We start from the raw sequence: 19,884 nt of genomic DNA on the forward strand, positions 1-19,884 counted from the left end.
CGTGTAACACGAAATACGGTGGACGCCCGTGTTTTCCAATTTGCCTTCGGGAATGATATATAGGGTAAATGGGGTCCGAAAATTCGAGGGTATGTTCCGCGTATAAAAACAACGCGTAAGAAGCGAAACGGACGCGCTACGTATCGCGCTTAGAACGTAAACCGAGTTAGAGTTGAGTTAGTATAGCGTATAAAATCTAGTAAACCGGGAATTGCGGATACATTAGTCTTCCCCTGTAGTGGAAAAGAAACGGGTATTAAATTTTATTGGAATTATGCGCTCCATTTATTCTTCGAGTGTATACTTAATCTGCTTTCGACAGACTGGGATGATCGATAAGGTTTGAAGCAGGAGTTCCATACATTTTCATTGGTTTTTAAAAAGATCAATGGACGCGAACGGGGTTTCCATAAAGTATCGTTACTATGATTGATCGCGTTTTATAGCAAATGTTTATTTAGTATAAAATGGAAAAGAATATTCAATTGGGAACGATAATGTTGTTGGCCCACCGAGAATTGTATAATTAATTAGTGGCGCGAATGCAAAATCCTTAAATTTATCGGACTCTAAAATCTGCAGTAGCACTCGACTCGAGGCTGGATAAAATCATAAAAATAAAGGTATTACGGGATTTGCGCGGTGGACTGAATTAATATTCCTTTCCGTTATTTACTTTTCCCGTCTTGTTTCTCATCCTTTCAGCCATTACTAATTAAACGAATATAATTACCGTAGAGCAATTAAATGAGCAACGTTGCTTGTTTCGCTACGCGAGTGAAATAAAACAATAACATTCTATACACACGGGGAGCAAACGAAAATAAAGTAAATGTTCGCTGCCGCTACCAAACTTTAGATTGCTGTGCTTTCACCAAACGAAAAGTTTATTAAATATCTATGTCGTAACGCTGCAAACATGTTGTTCGTAAAGTTTTAATTGGAAAGTTGTAGCAGCAGAAAAAGAATTTTTCGTAGATATATTAGAAATATCGGATTATTTAACTCGAATTCGAGAACGTTACGTCGGCTCGGCTTTAATTCATTCTCGACGATTATTATTTCGCGTCGTTTCTGCAATTCGCTTGAAATCACGTTTCATTTAACTATCGCGCCAACGAAATTCGAACGCGCAACTAAAAGCGCTGCAATTTCGAAATTGGAAATGGTTAGGGTGTGTATTTACCAGGAAACGTTGCGAATTTTTAAAAGACACGTTATTACGTCCACTAATAAACTATAAAACAATCTATGACACAAGCCATTTAATAACGTAATTTCCCATTAGATATACATATATAGTCACCTTCGGTATTCTATAAATAAGAAAACGTAAACTCGCGCAACGAATTTCAACGAGTTACGACAAGTTGAACCGTTCACCCCGAACAAAATGAATTACGTCCAGCCAGTGATTTCACAAAGAACATTTATTGCGTACATAATTACACGTTTGAAGTAGCCTACATGAAATAATTCACGTCCACGCACACGGGGACGACCCATCGAAGATCCTCTCCTCGCCCGAGGATCATCTCAACCCGTTCGAGGGTAATCGACACGCTCGTACGAATAGCTGAGTAAGCCGAATCCCTTTTCCCCCTTCAATAGGGGATCCCGACGTCGTCCAAGTTGTTCCTCCGCCTGTTCTCCGACGTCTTATGGTTGTGCCTCGCGCAGAACTCCTGAATCCTCTGACAGGCTTCCTGCAGCATGTTCGCCGGCACCGTGATCACGATCCTCATGTAGGACGAATAATCGAAGCACTGCGGGCGAAAGAGAGCACGGTACCGTGTAATCGGTGGAAAACGCGAAGCGAGCGAGCGTATACGCGCGCGATTTAAACGTACGTACCTGGCCCGGTAGGCAAAACACGGACTCCTCCATTAGCAGCCGCTGCAGGAAATCCAGGTCGGAATTAAATTCCGGAAAACAGGATAGATCGATGTAAACCTGAAAACCGATTGGATAATTTATAAGCCGGCAAATCGTTACCGGGCCCCCTTGGCCATGTTCACGTGTACGTACAACACTCGACACTTGATTACGCCCCCGCTGTACGTGCACACGTGTTTCCTTATTCGAAACTAAACGCGGCTTCCATTGTTCTACGCTAACGAGGGAAACACTCGACGTGTCCTTGTGCGATTTTAATCTACTCTTGCAGAATGCCGCGTTACTGTGCCTTGGATGCCGGGTGCGGTGACTTGATAATTGTTGATTATTTTTTGGGGTCGGGGGTAGTTTGAGATAAACAGGCAAGAGATCATTCGAAGTATCAGACATTCTTCTATTATGACACGAGGAAATTGCTATTGACGTTGCTGAATGGTGCATTACTGTGTCGTGGATGCTGGATATATTAATTTGGTTATTGGTTTTTGGGGGAATGGTACTTTGAGATAAACAGGGGTGGAGCATTCGAAGGTTCTGCTGTCATTCTTTCTTATTTTTAAATGTTTCTTACCGTAAAATTTCTCGACGTGTAAAACATTATGGCACGAGCGAAATCGTTATTAACGTTACGTGGATAGTTACCATCATATACATGGCTCCATGTGGCATTAACGGTGTCAGACCGGGTATCTTCATTATATAATTGTAGGCCAATTTCGAATGGTTCTGAAAATTGGTTACGTCGACGTAGCGATGTAATTCGTACTGAAATTTTCACGAATAGATCAGCAATAATTCCACTCACGTGTAACGTGCACATAACGTCGTCGTAGAACTTCTGCGGGGTGTTTCTCAATATGGCGGGCAGCGCACCCTGAATGAGCGTGTTGCTACCGATGATCCTCTGACTGAGGCGCTGCAGACCGTTTCGTATCTGTGAGAACAAAAGTCAAACGAACGTAAAGACGTACTATCAACATTTTGCGATCGGCAAAGCAACACGAATCAAAGTTTCTTCGGGGGATGAGCTTCGATCCTCGCGAACCATCGACGCTCTCTTTTTCCCTTTTCCCCTTTTTTTCCGCCAGAAATAAACCTCGAAGAGAGTTAAGAACGCGGCGAACGGTGCCAGAAGACAAACTTTAACGGCGGGATAAAGTTTAATCAACGAAATTTAATCCAATCGCGGCACGAGGGCTCGCGGAACCGCGCTCGTCCTCGTTACAGAAACAATACGACCGGAGAAGCAATTATTTTCAAGCTGTTGCGTATAGAACTTGTCGTTCCGTTACCCTACCTCCTTCTCCAGGGCGTTGTGACGATCGTGGATGATTATCCAGCCCATGCGCCAGCCGGGCACTAAAAATCTGAAACACCGACGGAAATCGTCGTTTATTGTTCGCTGGACGAACACGAGCACCCTCGTAACCCGATTACACGGTTCCTCGGTTAATTGATGCATTACTTGACGATAGGATTACGAATACGGAGAGAATTATTCTTATTACTTGTCCCGATGAAATTTCCTTTGATAATCGATTTTTTTTTCTTTCTTTATGTACGAACACGTAATAAACAATCTCTATACCGAGGCCAATATAAGCAATTTAACGGAGTTATCTTATCTTTATTCTTCCTCGTTGACGATATTTAACAAATTCTTTTATCTTTTACTCGATGACATTGAACTATGAATTTCAGTCCATACGAAATTAGAGGTAGTTTACGTCATCGTTTAAAAAATGCGAGTGCTCGAAGCCACGTTCTCGAAGATTGTTACTCGCCACGGGAAGACTTCGAAGGGAAATTAAAAGTATGATAGACAGAAATCAGTGTAACCGAATCTGTAACGAGACCTACCCTTAAAGCAAATATTCGTCCGCGACCATCAAGAATTCGCCGCGATATTGATTCTATGGAAGTTGGTATAATTACGTGTAGAAAATGTAGTCGTAAACCGAGACATTTTGGCGGGTAAAAATATGCGACCAACGCTATCGCGACACTTGTAAAAATTTCATTATCGCGTACCTCTTTGTAAGACCGCTGCACGACAAAATGGGAACTTCTCGCGACAGGGATGCCAGCGAGTGAAAAGTCCGTCCCGGGAACACCTGGTAGACAGAAAATAATAATACAATTATAACTAGCGACTTCTACAGAAAGGAAAAAGAATAATTACATGGATTTTAAATGAGAAGCCATCGGGAACGAGGGTATGAATGAGAATAAACCGTTGAGATTAAAAGTGACGAGTGACAAGCACAGAATATTATTTGTAAACGAAAAATTACTTGTACGCGGGGAATATTATGAACGAAGCACGTACCATATGCTCGTAAATTTCGTCGGCTATAATCGGTACGTGGTAACGAGCGGCCACCTCGAGTATGTCAAGCGTATGGTCCCGGCTGAACACGGACCCGCACGGGTTCGAGGGATTGTTTATAACGATCGCCGCCGTCATTTCGTCGATCTGCGACTCCAACTGGTCCAAGTTGATCTCCCAGTCGCGCTCCGGCTAGATGTGCGAGTAAATTTAATCGACCTCGAATATGTTTATTATAGGACCGTTTCAATTCCTTTATTTCCTTTACATTCACTGTGCAATTCATTCGTTTCAGCCCCGTTTCATCTTCGAATGCTCGCGATTGAAGATTTTTCGTTAAATTGTCTTTCACCCTCTTGTCCTCCAGTGGCAAAATTAAACCTAACCTCGACATTTAACGATGGAAAGAGAATCGAGGAGATCACGGGTCCCGAATGAATTTTTCACGGCACGAGACGAGAACAGACATCTGGGCGCCAACCATCGCGCGCATATGCACACGTACGAGGTGTCCACGTGCACCTGCATATAGGTAATCAGTGTCAGCTCGTACGTTATAACCCACTCTCTGGTAGACAAGGAAAGCTACGGCACTGCGGTTTTAATTACTCCCCGAGGTAAAATAGACCGCCGGTGTCTCAAGGAAAAGAGAGACATTAAAACACCGGCAGCCGGGCAAAGAAGTACTGGAAACTAAAACAGACGCCCATTTTTACTTTGAATTAACGTCAGGTCGGTTTTGAATTCAAACACTCGCGAAAAAGCAAATACGAGATCATGGTTTAAAATACCCCGAAAGGATCACGCTCCGAGATGTAGAAAATTCCGTCCAGCAACGAACGATTCTATTTATTCCTCGAAAAAATGTAACGTGTAAAATAAATACACCGTGGATTTTTATCCATTTATAGAAAATCTGAACGTGCAAGAACCTACACAATGCAAACAATATTGCATTGAGAGTAAAGTTTCATATTATAATACCTGCAGAAAATAAGTAAATATTAAAATAAATTCCTAGTTAGGTTCAATTTTTGTAGGTACGTTTACATAGATTTCATTTTTCATAAATATCCGCAGTGTAGAAATAAATAATAGCGTCCGCATAAAGTTTTGTGAAATATTAAGGATAAGGGATAAAGAGCTTTGGAAAATTCATTCCAACCACGAACTAGGTACTCGTTACCGAGTTAAAGATTACTAAGTACAAGTGCCGCGTCGCGTAACAAAGTATTCCTATTTCCGATTATTCTACCTGAGAGGCCTGTTATCGGTGGACGAGGACAGTAATCCATGGGAAGTCTCGGTGTACATTTTCCTGCGGCACACGTTTATACTTACACGTAAATCGTAGGACTTTACGATGATCCCAAGACCCTCTGCCAATGTTCGATATATCGAGAAACCAGGTCGCGGTATCAGGATATTCTGTCCCTCCGTCCCTAGAACCGTTATGCAGAGATCGAGGGCGCAGGAACATCCGCTGCAGAGGATTACGTCCTGGGAGAAAAAAGAATAATTTTACGAAGAATTCTGTTGTCAGACATTTCGAAAACTCGTTTGAACGAACATCTTCGATCGTTAATTACCAACGCCAATTTTAATCGTCTGCGAAACATTGCGCAACTCTGGTCAGTTTTTTTTCTTGAAACTTCTCATTAACAATGACCTCCCATAATTGAAAACGAATCTCGACCGGATTCAAAGAGACGATGTATAATAAATTTAATTATTCCCATAGAAATACAAGTAAGCCGATGGAACCATAGAAATACCAATTATTGCTAACACTGTATTTTTCAAAGCAGTTTCCAAACAGTGAATCGCAGAAACGCAACGCTAATTGGTGAAATATTTTCTTTTCGAGGAAGCTTTCCGGTCTGCGACCGATCGTCGAGGGAAATCGGAATTTCCCTGTGAACTTCATCGGGAGCTCGATTAACTGGCGGTTTAACTAGCTATCGCGCAAACAAGGAATAAATGAACAGCAGGCACATGGTGCGCCCGTTGATGAACAAATTTCTGTGTATATACGCGTCTGGTTACCGCGTCCAACTAATTCCAACCGCGAGACATCCGCGAAATGGAATATACGTAGGAATCTGAAGAAACTCGACGACCTGTTTTCGAATCTTGTTGTATCAATTATCGTCTATCTCGGAGTTTCTCGACGCTCGGTATCTGTTCCTTTATTCGCGAGTTTCTTTCATCTCTGCGAGCGTCGAGCTCTGATGAAAATAATAGACCAATTATAGTCCACCGCTGGGATATTCAATAACGCGTGAAAATAATTTGGTAACGATACCGTTCTAAACGAAATACAAGTAAAATGAATGCGTTCGATTCGCTCGCGAATTCGAAGCGGATGGAACCGCGTATACAACGCAGGTTTCGGTTACAACGTTTTCCAGTAAATCAATAACAATATGCAGCATGGGAAAATGCTTCTACATTTCCATTTTTCCCGTATTTTTTTTTTTTTTCACTTGTGTGCCCGCGCCACATGGCCACGCGAGACAGTTGTTTCGAATCGATTCGCCAGGTCCGAATGAGAAACGGATCCAGCGCACGGTGACATTGTGGCATTGCTTCTTATTAAACCACGAATTCGAATAATATTTTCAGATTATTCGGCTAAAACAATGACGCGACGTTCTATTTGTGTTTAGACAGCTGCGTAAGATTTCAATTAAATTTGCGTTTAAATTTAATATTCTTGTACCACGTCAGATTAAATTTTTAAATGAAATGTAAGCGAAGTAAAAATACGCGAAACCTCAAACAGTTATCGGACTGTATCCAATCTGGAATATTCGATGGACTTTAATCCTGATACTTCCCGTCAAACTTCGCTTCCCATAGTTTTTCGTCGATCGTTTCAAACGTAGAATTTTTATTTCGTATCAATTGACGTAATCGTCGGAATATCGAATTGAAATATTGGTGTCGAAATCGTTCGACAAAAAGTTGAACATTTTAAATCGATTCTAGCATACTCCGAGTCGAGAGGACCTTTCAATTATAATTCCCGTTTGATAATTTCGATGGAGGACGGTACCTTCTATAGACTTATTAATAAGGTTTTATCAGAGTTGACAATGACGATGCGAGAACAGTACGTTCAACGAACCGCGAGCGAAGATAATCCCAACGGGGGAATTCGAGAGCTACGACGAAGTAGATTTTAATATTTTACATTTTTTAAATGTAGCTTTCCGTATTATTTTCGTCGCCATTTTGTATATCGACGAGCACTTTCGTCGCGGCCAATAATAAAATGAATTTTAAAATATATATTACCAGCGATAGAAGCTCCGCTATTAGCGCCACTTACCGAAATAAATGGCAGACTTTTCAAGTGGCACGTTAAAGTTTGAAAATGTCGTTAACGTCTGCTACTTATTGGAAGCAACATTTCGGGCCCACTCGTGAATTACAAAAATTGCTACAAACATAATTAGCAGCGCGGAAAAGTTGTTTCGAACTCGTTTTAAATTGCAACTATAATCGTGCATTAATTAAATGGCGTGCCCAGGATCGTTTAAATTTTAAATCACTCGAGAATTGCGACAATCGCTGTCTCGCAATTTTTTCCTAAATTACACAGTTTCGAATGTTACCAATTAAGACAAAAAAAAAAAAAAATGTATCGCGTTAGAATTTTAATTCGAAGCTCACCTCGGGTTCCACTTTTACAAATTCGCTGGAACTGTACTCCGCCACTGCTGCCTTTGCACTGTGGTGACCTTAAATTAAAAAACGATTATTGCAACGCGGAAGGTCTCGTCGATAATTAACGTTCCATTCGTTTTTCAAACTCCTCAATGACGATGAACGAATTAACATTTCGTTCATTTTTCAAACTTTTCAATGAAAAATTGATATTATTAATACGTTAGTACCTGTGGAGGGGGCGTAACCGATATACATTTGGGAAGCTAAGCTTTCTTGCACAGCGTCGATCAGTTCTGTCGGTGGTGTCAAGTTGCCAAACGTTGTGGGATCACCTTAAAATAAAGAAATCTATCAACACTGTATTAAAAATTAATCGTATCTACTTCATTTATTAATCCAAACACAATCGTTTTGCTGGCCCACGGAGAAATCAGTTTTAATAAAATTAATAAAATTCCGAATTGAATCGAAGCATTTCATATTTTTGTACTCGATTCTTCGTGTAACATGTCAGCTTCGATGAAGATTTTCATTAATCAAAGAATACAGTCGATTTATGCTAAATTACATCTGGATCCAACATAGAGCGGAACGATCCAAGCGATCATATTCGGTGCAGCATGCATTTTACAGAAGGATAAACAAGAAAAGGTATTGTATTAATTTACATTTAGTATACGTTTCGATGAAACTGTAATTATCTTGGAAACATCAAAGTGATCGCGTTCGAAACAGCGCCACCGACGAATGAAAAGACCAATTATCCGCCAGGAGAGCTTTTCAGAGATCAGATTTCAATGGATCCGTGCTCCGCGCCACGGTTCTAAACAAACATTCGGACCGTCATATTTAACGAAAATTATCGAAACCAGGACCAGTTATTCGCTTATCAAATTCGAGAATCGAACCACGTGGAATAGTCATTAAACGACCAAATCAATATAGTATTGAAAGCAGTGGGCGATTTAAGTATCGCAAATAATTCTATCGATATTAACGTAGGAGTCTAAACGAGAAATAATGCACGGGGATTCGAATCCACGATCCTTGGATCCACGGTCGACTCCTTATTGTTGGGTATGGAAGTCGCGAATACTACAGTAACTATTGCATTCAACATTTTTACATTTCATTTACAATGGATTTCGAACGCTCCAGAAACACCAACCCTTACAACTGAAAGATTAAAGCTATCTTTCTTCCCCTCCAATTTTTCCATTGTTTGCAAATTCAATTTTCAAATTTGTTTCGCAACCAGTTGAGGCCTGAACTCATGTTTAGACTCGAAACGCTGTGAATAAATTTGCTTGCGGGAGCCCGGCACGATTCTTCTTATTTTGTTTGCAATTGTCTTCCAAACGAGCAGCATACCAGACTGTTTATACACTTCCGGTTTAACGCGAACGAAAACCTAGTGGAAACGAAGCGGGGGTTTTTTGTAGCTCGTCGGAAGTCTTTGTGCCGAGAGTCCATATTGTCGACTGCAGAACGTTGCGGCAACTTTTTTAATCATTTCGTAAATTGAGGACAAAACGGATGTAACTAGGGGATCGTGCGCCACCGCGAAAATCGTTGAAAGAAGTCCCTGGCGGTTTTTGATGTTACGTTATTTCGTGCTTGATGAAACCGAAATGAAAAACAAATAGGAGGAGTCGGTTTGAGTGGTGACTTCTGTTTCAAGAATTTTGTTATACAGGGTGGACCATTTTAAACTCCCCGGTAGAATTCCTTGGAGACTATAGTAGTTAGCGAAGAATGTTTCGAACAAAACATTGCTCGACTTAGAGGTGGAAATATTCTCGTGACTTTGCCTTTGACCTTGGAGATCACGTTCAAGGTAATTTAAAGGTGAACTTTCTACGTTCAGATGAGGTAGCATCAGTCAGTTCAGACTTCCATACGAGATATATGACTAGTTAACTATAGTGTTATAGTTTCCGAGAAATTCTACCAGGGAATTTCAAATGGTCCACCCTGTATTTCTATTCTTCGAGGGAAGATTACTGTTTTGTGGCGGAAAGAATTCTGATTCCTTCTATGGAAGAAATATTAGGCTGTTATTTAAATAAAATATTTCAGATGTTGACAAAAGTCTGACGCTGGGAAAAGAGGAGAAGATCTCACCAATGGTCAGAGCGATCATGGGTTTCGAGGGATTTGGCTCGACGACGATGTTTTCCACGATGGACCTAATGGGGTTGTGCGTCTTGGTGGCGATGTCCGACGCGCGGATGTCCCATCGCTCGCGTGAACTCGACGTCGACATCCTGCGCGACTTTCAGCTCTCGTACAAAATTTCCACTATCAGAGTCTCCGTCACATAAAACTTGATCACTCCTCGTGATGAACCGCGTCGAGTTGGATCTTCGCTAAGTGGTCGTTCCTTTATAGAAGAAAGATCGAGGGATCGGGAAACGATAGTCGTGGTCCAGCCGGTGTTCCATCACTGAGACGCGATCGGTTCGGGTTCGCCAATAATCGAAATGTTCCACTGAACGCAGGAGGACGAGTGAACCGGTCCGATTGGTCGGTTAACCACCACACCTTCTTTCGTAATTAATTTGAACGAATTCCCTGCTTACGTAGGTAAACAGCCTCGAGCAATTTTCTATGTCGACGTCGCAGGAAACCGGAAGCCGCTCGATAATCCAATCAAAAGTCTGTCACCTTCGGAGCCGCGGAACCTGAAGATTCTCGATGGAATATCTCCACGTGTAACTGAAAACGAACACCTGGCAGGCGCGAATGTCATACGGCACGGGAACATTTGATGGAAATAGAACACCAGCTAGGAGATTATTCAAACATATTTCTTTCTCTAATTATACATGGCTCTTTGTAAAGAAAGAAGCGATAAGAAAATATTTGTATACTTTAAACATTGTAATAAATTTGCATCGATAGCTGCTCGCCCTTGACGACCACCATATCCATTTGTATCGTTTCGACATGTTTGTGAGATAGGAGGAAAATGAAATGTGATAAAGCAGGCAATGAAATGCGTACGTATACAAGTTCAGATAGTGGATGATAACAATAGGATCGAAATAGAAGAAAAGAAGGAATTTTCTTAGAAAGAAAACTCTGTTCGATGGAACAGAGTTCGATGGAAAAAACGTGTCGCGAAACCGCGTTCGTCCCGTAGTCCCGATAATGAACTCGTTAGGCTGCTAAGCCAATGTTTTTCGTTCATTTCGACGGAATGGAAAACATAAAGGGAATAAAAAAATGTTATTCGTAGCGCAAATCTTGGATACGAGCAAAACAAGGTCGATCGTTCGATTCGCGAAGCGCGACAGCACGATCACGATACGGGAGAGTGATCGAAGCTGTTATTCTAGGAAGCGCACGTTCGAATAAACTACGAAAGAAGGTGTGGACGTTGCTCGACCAATCCGACCGGTTCGTTCGTCCTCGAGCCCCCTCATTGAAATTCCGTATTTTCGCAACAGTCATCCTATCGCCACGTGCCCGTTTAATTCACTTCGAAAGAAATAACGCTCGAGCGACGCGTGTATCACGCGTGATACACGCGTCGCTCGTAAAAACAATCGCGGCGGGAACTTCTCGTAGAAATAATTGGATTTCTATCGCGCAAAACCTTTAATGAAATGCAAACACAAACTACATCCCATTGTTTGCCTGGCACAATCTGATCCGCCTGATCAAATCCAGCCAAGAATTGGAAAGTTTCGAATGTATGCTAATGCTGACTGGGAAAGATCATGTTTCACGCTTTTTTTTAGGACGGAAAGCCCGGTATTTGAATTGGTAATCTCGCGACGACCGCGCGAACTCGTCGACGACCGTCGCCATTAGGCTCGTTTTGCAAAATATCAAAGTGTTGGAAAAAGGTTTGATTCTTGTAATTAGATCTTCAGATATAAAAAGTGGAAAAGTGGAAAAGTGGAAAAGTGGGAAACTCGGAAACTGGGAAAGTGGAAAAGTGTAAAGTGTAAGGTGCAACAGTGTAAAGTGTAAGGTGCAACAGTATAAAGTGGAAAGTGGAACAGTATAAAGTGCAAAAGTGTAACGTGAGATTAGATTTAGATTAGCAGGAATAGAACTAGTTTTCAGAACAATTCATTTGTATAAATCACGTATTAACATTGATATATTTTTTATTGCAAAATGATAGTCAATTTTCACGACAAGTTGTGTATTTAAACTAAAGATCAAACTACGACGTACATACTTTATCTTCTTCTTCATCTTCTATTTTATCTTTCCCGACTTGGATAAAAACTTCCTTTATTCTAAGCCTTTCCATTCTTTATCGCAGCTTTCGATCGACCCGTATTTTCCAAATATAAATTTCCAAAGGAACTTGTTATCATCACCCAGCAGGCTCAGGCCGGATGAACAGACAGGGGGGTTCGATGAAAATGATCGGGAAACGGAAGAAATGCGACCTATTCGCGACACCTGCGCGGCATCGGGATTGAAAAACAGATATCCAGGAACAATTCACCGATGCAGTAACCGCTCTTACGCGTCCGTCGTGGCTGACGTATGGTATTTGTGCTCGGGAAACTCGAAGTGCTATTTCAAGTGTAATATCGTGATCGCTGTGAGAGGCTCCGCGGTTGGTAAAAAAAGAAAAAAAAAATGCATATGCTAATAGATTACGCGAATCGCGGGAAACGTTGAGTTACATGGACACGGAAAATCTCGTCCGTGCTTGTTCGTCGTGTACCATATTTGCATTATAGTCGGGAGCCAACCATCGACGAGTTAAATCAGATTTCGTTCCGTGTTGAACATACAGGCTGATCCAGAGTGTTTTCTGGATCGTATCTCTCGACGAGGACCAAAAGCTAAAGTCGAAATTGTAATAAATTTGCATCGATAGCCGCTCCCCATTGACGACCGTTGTATCCGTCCATATCGCTTCGATATTTCTGCGAGATAGAACGAAAATGGAATCCGATGGAGCAGACAACGAAATATGTATGGCGATGTTGTTTTCCTACCGACTGCTCCAAGCTCAGTTAGTGGAAAATAACAATAGGATCGGAATAAAAGAAAAGAAGGAATTTGCATTAAAAAAAAACTGTAGTCAATGCTCTGCTGTTCCCGCCATTGTTTTCGACAAAGGGGGAAAAAGTGTTGCGGATCGTTATTTTTTTTTGTTTTTTCGATGAAAAAAGACACGATCGCAAATGAATCAATCGTTCGAAAACCGATTTGCGCGATGTTTTGCGCTTCTGCGGATCCTCTTTTGACGTTGTACACAGATTGGCTTCCCTGGATGTACACGCATGTATCAAGTGAAGGGGGGGGCGGGGGGGGAGCAGGAACCGATGTCGAAATAAACTTTCCTGGCGTGTACGCGTGTCTACTGGCATCGACAGGTACATCGTCATGACTTCTCGACAATTGTACTTACCGTTTGTAATTGTACCAGCTTAACCCGTTTCCACTTTTCTAGAAATTTGCAATTTTATTCGAATGAAATGTTTAACGTTTTAGCTAGATGTACGTGAACGTACCCCCCCCCCCCCGTAACGAAAATCCACCTTTATAAATGAATCAAGATAAACGATTCCGATATAGGGTTGAAAGGGGATTGAAGACAGAGCCGGTGTTAGGGCTTTTCTATGCTACGTAGTTTAACAATTTTTACGATCTAACTACGGTTACATCGTTCGATATTATTACCTCGTCCTTTTTCCTTAAAAATCGTAACACCTGAATGGACGCCACGGTAATTTCGTCCGGGGCGCCAACTCTTGCTGAAACCGACGCTGGTTGAGAGGATCGACGAAAGAATAAAACGAGTAGAAGTTTGAAAATAGAATTTTATTAGCTACGTAGCAAAATACCTATACACTTAAATATTTGGCTTCACACGTTTACCAGGCTAGAGTTCGTTTATATTAATATACAACATGTAAAATGTGCCATATTGGATATGGGCAGTGTCCGATGATAGTACGATAAACTTAATTTTCATACGACATTAACGAGATATAAATATATATATAATATATATATATATTACTTTACATGCTAGAGAATAGTACGCTGGGCACTTTTGAATAATTATAGAAAAAAAAATAATAATAATAATAACCTTACGGCGTACGGTGGGGTGGGGGTAGGGGGGGGGGGCGGAGGCTCGCGAGAAATTCGAAGACGGGCAGTAAAAACAAGAGAAGTTCAGCGAGATGTGAAAGAGTAGTCGCGAGGAGGGCGGAAAGGAGAGCGGATAGAAAGACACGAAGAGGTGGCAATAGAGCGTGAGTGGGTCGAGGTAAAAAATAACGAGGGCAAGATGTATGCAACGGAAAAGTTGGGAATACCCCCGGAACGACGAGCGAAATTCTCAACAGAAGAATAATTTCGAGGAATACAAGATGTACGATCTAATTGAAACTTTTCCACCGCAAAATAAACAAATCGTTCGGTCGTCTTCGATCGAACAAGCATCGTCGGCTTTTCTGTTTCTAATTGACTCGATTTATTCGAATGAAAACATCGCCCATCTCGGGGGGGGGGGGGGGCCGGGGTAGCGTAAAAGAATCGATGGAGGAAATCCTCGCCGTTCTCTTTATTTTGACATCGCCGGTGAACGATCTTCCGTTCCATCGCGAGACTTTGATACATCCCTTCTCTTGACTTTTTTTTGTTCGTACACTCTATTCATCGGTAGCAATAATCTTTGTCGGGTAAAAAAAAAAAAAAAAAATATACAGGAGAATACAGAAAGAGAGAAAATAACAAACATGTGCAGAAGGAAAGAGAGCAAAGAACAGACGCGCTTGCCCGCGGGTCTACGTGTTCTTTATACACACTTGGCAGCGACTAATTCGGGACCTGAGGTTTCCTGCCTTCAAGGTCTGCTTCTCGGGCCTTTGGAACTGTTGCCACTCCTCGATGGTGGCCATCCAAAAGCTGAACTCGTTCGCGTAATAGTGGCAGTGTCCTTTGGCGCCGTTGCACTCGATGAACGGCGTCGCTCGGAAGTCCTCCAGGCAGGAGCCAGGACTCGACAGCGACTGCCCGCCGCCCTGCGATCCAGCGCCCGTGTGCTGCAACGGTAACGCTCGGATTTATTAAAACGTTCATTCTTAAACCCATTTCGATCGTTGGGGTATCACGAACCGGGGCGTTGAAACTTCAAACGATTCGATCTTTCCCCGGTTAAATTAAGAAGCACAGAAGAGGCTTCAAGATCACTTAGAAATAATCGAAACATTGAAATTATTCCTAATTCTAGACACGTTGTTGTTTTAATATTATTTGCCTTATAGTAGGTTAACGAAAGTGTCCAATAAACTCTGTTTCAACCTCGCGACCTGTATGTTACTGTCTACTAATAAGTTAGTTGCGTTTTAATCATCAAATAGAAACAAACATAGCGCAACGAGCAATCGAAGGGAATAATTTTGTAAATCGATATCCATACCATGATAAAACTGTATCCGATCCAAAGACCGGTCCAGTCTTGCGGACATTCTGGAATGCTCAACGATTGGCTGTGTACAGCTATCACGTTCGCTGGAACTTCGCACACCACGCACCTGTGAAGGAGAAACAATTCAGTGGGAAGAACGCGTACATTTATTTCTTCAATTTCTTCAATTTATATAATTTAGAAATTATAAACAAAATTCTAACATTTGACAACCGTTGTTAACATTGATAAACACTTGTAACAAAGTATGTGCTGTTTAGTTGTAAAATTTCTTGTGCGAGACAAAATGGATGATACAAGGAGAAGAAACATTAAACCCTTTGATGAGGAAAACACGTTTACCAGGCTCGTCAAATACAGCGTTTGGAAATTTCGAATACGTTGTTTGTCAAGCGAACTTGACGTGCTTCGTAAACGACAATCCTCCTGCAACTATAAATGAAGGTAGATAGACCCCGGAGAAAACCGGGAAATACTGCGAAAAATGTTGTGCGAATTTCTGCGAATTCAGTGAACAAAGCTAAAGTTAATCAACAAATTCAGTATTCATTTCCAATAATGACACGCGCCTAATGGTAATAATTCTCTTTTTAAATGGCGAAGGGGGGACTTTGTGACAAAATCGGGAAGCTGCCGACATAAAGTTCCTAAGTACACGTGTAGGTACACGTGTGTGTTCGATTCAAGTATCAAATCCGTAAATCGTTCCCCACCTCGTTACCCAAGATCACGCGCAGCGTAAGATATGCAAACGAGCCGTTCATTACGCAACCATCGCGTGTCCGTCTTCCGTTAGTTTGAGACGTAAAGGGTTTTCCAGAAGATGCTTCGAGATATGCGCACCTCGAGATCTACCCGAAATTTGCCTCGTCCAAGGCGATGTATTCTTGTCTCTCCTCCATGGAAACGTCCTACATACCTGGAGATGTATTCTTCTATCGCCGTCTCTTCGACAGGCATCATGGGAATCGGACTATTGGTCGAGAGCCAGTAAGAACGATCGTTGCGGCTGGCGTAGTGGCATACGTTGTTGACGTCGCAGAAGAGGAAGGGCATCGTCGAGAACTTTCGTACGCACGAGCCTGCGGAACCTGTTTCAGCGATAATTTATTAGACAAGTTGAATTACCACGGAGGGAATAGAAAAACAACCATGACGCGCGTATGTTTCCAGATCTACTGGTCAACCGTTAATTCTACAAACTTCGAATATAAACGTTAGTTGCTGGGCCTCGGGTGAATTTTTCTTACGAGACTGAAAGTGGATAGTATCGTGTTTTTATTATATTCGTACTCTCTACGTCTATTAAAAAAGTTTGTCTAAACTAAATGATACGTTTGACGTTTTCAAATAAACGTTTCATTATAAATATTTACATGGAGAGATTTATTTGTAAACATCGAACCTGTTAATTTAGACAAATTCCTTCGATAAACATAAGGGGGTGCGATTATTAATAGGGTGACTGTATGTATTCTATACGAGTGTATATTTAAAGAAGCTGTAGAACCTCCAAACAATTCCTACGAGCAATTCCTAAGAGCTTAATTAAATAGTTGCCTATGTCAAGAATATTTCGATTTCGATTTCGTCTTTGAAACGGATTGAAAGTAACGCGCCGGACATAGGGGGTCCCAATGACCCCAGCCATGTTTAAACGATTACCGCGTTGTCAGTATCGTTCCGAAAGACTCGTAAAAATTCAGGATATTAGTTTGAACCTTTCGGAATGAGAATATCATGGCAACAAATTGTTATCAAATCTTCAAAATGGCGAAAAAAAATCAGCAAAGAGACAATGCGTAAAAAAAAATCATAACTCTGGCAATTTTTAATATATTTTCGTAAAATTAATAACTTATAGTACTTCTAGTTTAAAGTTGCGCTTGGGGTCATTTTGACCCCAGATGACCGCGAAGGGTTGAGTAATACTTGCCCAAATCTTGTGAGTGCGCCCTTTCGTCGCCGTCCGTGTACAGCATGCTGTATCCTTCCCAGAGCTTGATGTGGCCCGCATCGCAAACGGGCACCGTTTGGCCCTGACTGTGCTTGACCAATAAAATACCGGTGAGATAATCAGGTGCAACGTCGCACGGTCTTCCTGGTTCTCCCGCGGGACCCGGAACGCCCACGGGTCCTTGAAGACCTGGTAATCCAGGGGCGCCGTCGGGTCCTGACAATCCTGGCAAACCCACTGGCCCGAGAGGTCCTGGAGGACCTTGCGAACCCTTCAGTCCGTCCAATCCTGGGAATCCTTGCGGTCCTGGGGGTCCTTTCTCTCCTGGTTGTCCTGCTGGTCCGGGAGGTCCTGCGAAACGAATCGATATATCGATACAAATTGGGTTCAATTGGCCTTTGGGTCAAACGATTCTGACAAGGGTGTCTTTAGTCTACGTTCTAAATATTTGTTACTATATCGTTTAGGTACTTTTCATTTCTACGTAATAATGTTGACTTGACGTGTACTATACTTTATTTTGCGTGTTGTCCAACCGTAGATACATCTTTATATCTTAACATTCTTTTATTTTTATTAAACGCACGAACCATATCTATGTCCGGTGGATAAATCTTAGAATTTGTCAAATCGCGCACATCATACAATCTCGTGAATATTCGTACCCTCTGTCTCTATCGAAGAAGTTTGACTAAGTAAAATAATAGTTTTGATATTACTTAATGAATTTTTCATTATAAATATGTATACGAATAAGCTTATACATATTTATATGAACATGAATATGTTTATACAAACATACACTTGGGAACGTCAAACCTATGATTTCGTTTAAATTAGTTATTGATAATAATAAATTATCAATATCAATTTCAATAGAAATGGAGGTTGCGAATATTTTTGGGACTCACTGTGTATCAACATTCTTTCATTTTCTTTGAAACGTTATCTTTGATGCTGTTTTATGTCGCATCCTGCCAGGTCAAAAACAAATAAATAGCAAAATATGTTCAAGCAATATATTCAAATATATTCTTGGATAAATATATTTATCCAAAAGGATAAGGTTAATCTCGGAGGGAGAACGATTAAACGTTCGCCAAGTTTTGCGCTACTTTTCTTGAATTCAATTTCCTTGGCATCTGGCATTAGTGAAATTACCTGGATATCCGCGATCTCCTTTAGGTCCCATCGGTGGCTCGATGCAATCGTCTCCCTTTTCACCTTTCGGACCAATGTAGCCAATAGGACCCATTAATCCTACTGCGCCGGGGTATCCTCTGTCGCCCTTCTCCCCGGGTCCTCCAGGAGGACCGTTCACCCCGTCCCAACCCCTCTCGCCTTTTTCTCCTGGCGCTCCGTCCAGGCCGCTCGCACCTGCGAATCGAACAGAATGTTCTCTTTGCAAAATGTTCGTACACGTTCCGTAAATTGACACCTGAGTAATTCTGTCAAATAACGATACTGTTTATAGTATCCATCGTACACTTGGCTCCATTTTCGATCTTGGGAAAGCGATGACTATAAATGGAAGTGATTATAAATGGAAGTGACTCTCGTATTAGAATGTCGATACTTGTTTGTCATTTATCAGCTCACGTTGACACCGAGGACGATTACATAGTTGATTAGAAATGAAAACGTGTTATACACTTATTTAGCTGAATTTAACGTAATAGAAACGACGTTACTTTCTGGTTCCTCTGAAATTTAATTCCGTCGACTCGCCGAGTCTAGAGAAGTGTCGCGTGTCCTATGGTCTTTAAATAAACAATTGCACTACGGCTATAATCACCTTTTCCACAACTAAATCCTGCGATATTTTCATCAAAATACAATGCAAAAGCACAGAGAAAGCACTGATTTACCTGGGAATCCTGCATCTCCCTTTTGGCCCGGATATCCTGGCAATCCTGGTGGTCCCGTATTTCCCTTCTCGCCCCTTTCACCGGGTAGTCCTGGCATTCCTTCGAGACCAGGAGATCCGTCACGACCAGGCATTCCAGGACTGCCCACAGGACCCATGTCGCCCTTCTCGCCCTGCGGACCAACGGGTCCGTAAGGACCCTGGTCTCCTTTGTGACCTGGCAAACCTGGCAATCCTTGCTCTCCCTTCTCTCCTGGCCGTCCTGGGATTCCTTCGCGGCCGTGTTTTCCGGACAAGCCTGGCAAACCCTTTTCACCCTTCACTGTTAATCCGGGGACACCTTCTAATCCGGGTGGTCCTTGTTCGCCTGATAAATTCAATTTTTTTAATTTAATTTTTATTATTAAAAATAGGTACAAGAACACTAAGCTTCTCCCGCTTTAATCCTGTCCCTATAATTATTCTTTCAAAACGTTGTCTCGAGGGTATCAAAGATTACATAATTTAACATCTGTCGTAGTATTTAATTTTTTAACGTTGCCAAATTCACGAATCCTGTCCAGATTTATTTTCATTGTTGTCTCACCTTCGGAATGAATTGTTTCAAGTTCCTTAATGGAAGTCCTGTCACCCGTTTGTGACCAACGTGTTAAAGTGCTCTTATTTCGGTATAACAATAATAATAATAATAATAATAATAATAATAATAATAATAATAATAATAATAATAATAATAATAA

The 19,884-nt window shown here is 41.6% G+C and overlaps 2 protein-coding genes across 2 annotated transcripts in view; both read right to left on the minus strand.

The window, feature by feature from the left end:
• Positions 1–1,412: 1,412 nt before the first annotated feature.
• LOC128895700 (tyrosine aminotransferase) lies at positions 1,413–10,403 on the minus strand. Its single transcript, XM_054158528.1, has 11 exons — positions 10,025–10,403; positions 8,128–8,232; positions 7,904–7,971; positions 5,567–5,725; positions 4,226–4,417; positions 3,928–4,010; positions 3,194–3,263; positions 2,702–2,830; positions 2,539–2,622; positions 1,855–1,953; positions 1,413–1,766 (listed from the first exon to the last, which is right to left on the minus strand). Exons 1-11 carry the CDS (start codon positions 10,164–10,166, stop codon positions 1,605–1,607), a joined length of 1,293 nt encoding a protein of 430 aa, XP_054014503.1. The 5' UTR covers positions 10,167–10,403; the 3' UTR covers positions 1,413–1,604.
• A 3,280-nt stretch (positions 10,404–13,683) lies between these two features.
• LOC128895682 (collagen alpha-1(IV) chain) overlaps positions 13,684–19,884 on the minus strand; it is a 27,156-nt gene continuing 20,955 nt past the window's right edge. The window contains exons 22-27 of the mRNA XM_054158481.1: positions 19,146–19,511; positions 18,439–18,654; positions 17,257–17,628; positions 16,240–16,411; positions 15,312–15,426; positions 13,684–14,934 (exon numbers count right to left, since the gene is read on the minus strand). Coding sequence (XP_054014456.1) covers positions 14,677–14,934; positions 15,312–15,426; positions 16,240–16,411; positions 17,257–17,628; positions 18,439–18,654; positions 19,146–19,511 — 1,499 coding nt within the window. The 3' untranslated portion in view covers positions 13,684–14,676. The remainder of the gene's footprint in view (positions 14,935–15,311; positions 15,427–16,239; positions 16,412–17,256; positions 17,629–18,438; positions 18,655–19,145; positions 19,512–19,884) is intronic.

The sequence above is a fragment of the Hylaeus anthracinus genome, unplaced genomic scaffold, assembly GCF_026225885.1.
Source record: "Hylaeus anthracinus isolate JK02 unplaced genomic scaffold, UHH_iyHylAnth1.0_haploid 5, whole genome shotgun sequence".
Taxonomy (NCBI): Eukaryota; Metazoa; Arthropoda; class Insecta; order Hymenoptera; family Colletidae; genus Hylaeus; species Hylaeus anthracinus.

What these genes read in the sequence shown, in the direction of transcription:
- LOC128895700 (XM_054158528.1), bottom strand. Translation starts at nt 10,166, where the DNA reads ATGTCGACGTCGAGTTCACGCGAGCGATGGGACATCCGCGCGTCGGAC. An exon ending in ACAACGCCCTGGAGAAGGAG is followed by an intron (nt 2,831 to 3,193) that starts GTAGGGTAACGG and finishes TTGTTCTCACAG; the next exon opens with ATACGAAACGGTCTGCAGCG. An exon ending in ACGTTATGTGCACGTTACAC is followed by an intron (nt 2,623 to 2,701) that starts GTGAGTGGAATT and finishes ACCAATTTTCAG; the next exon opens with AACCATTCGAAATTGGCCTA.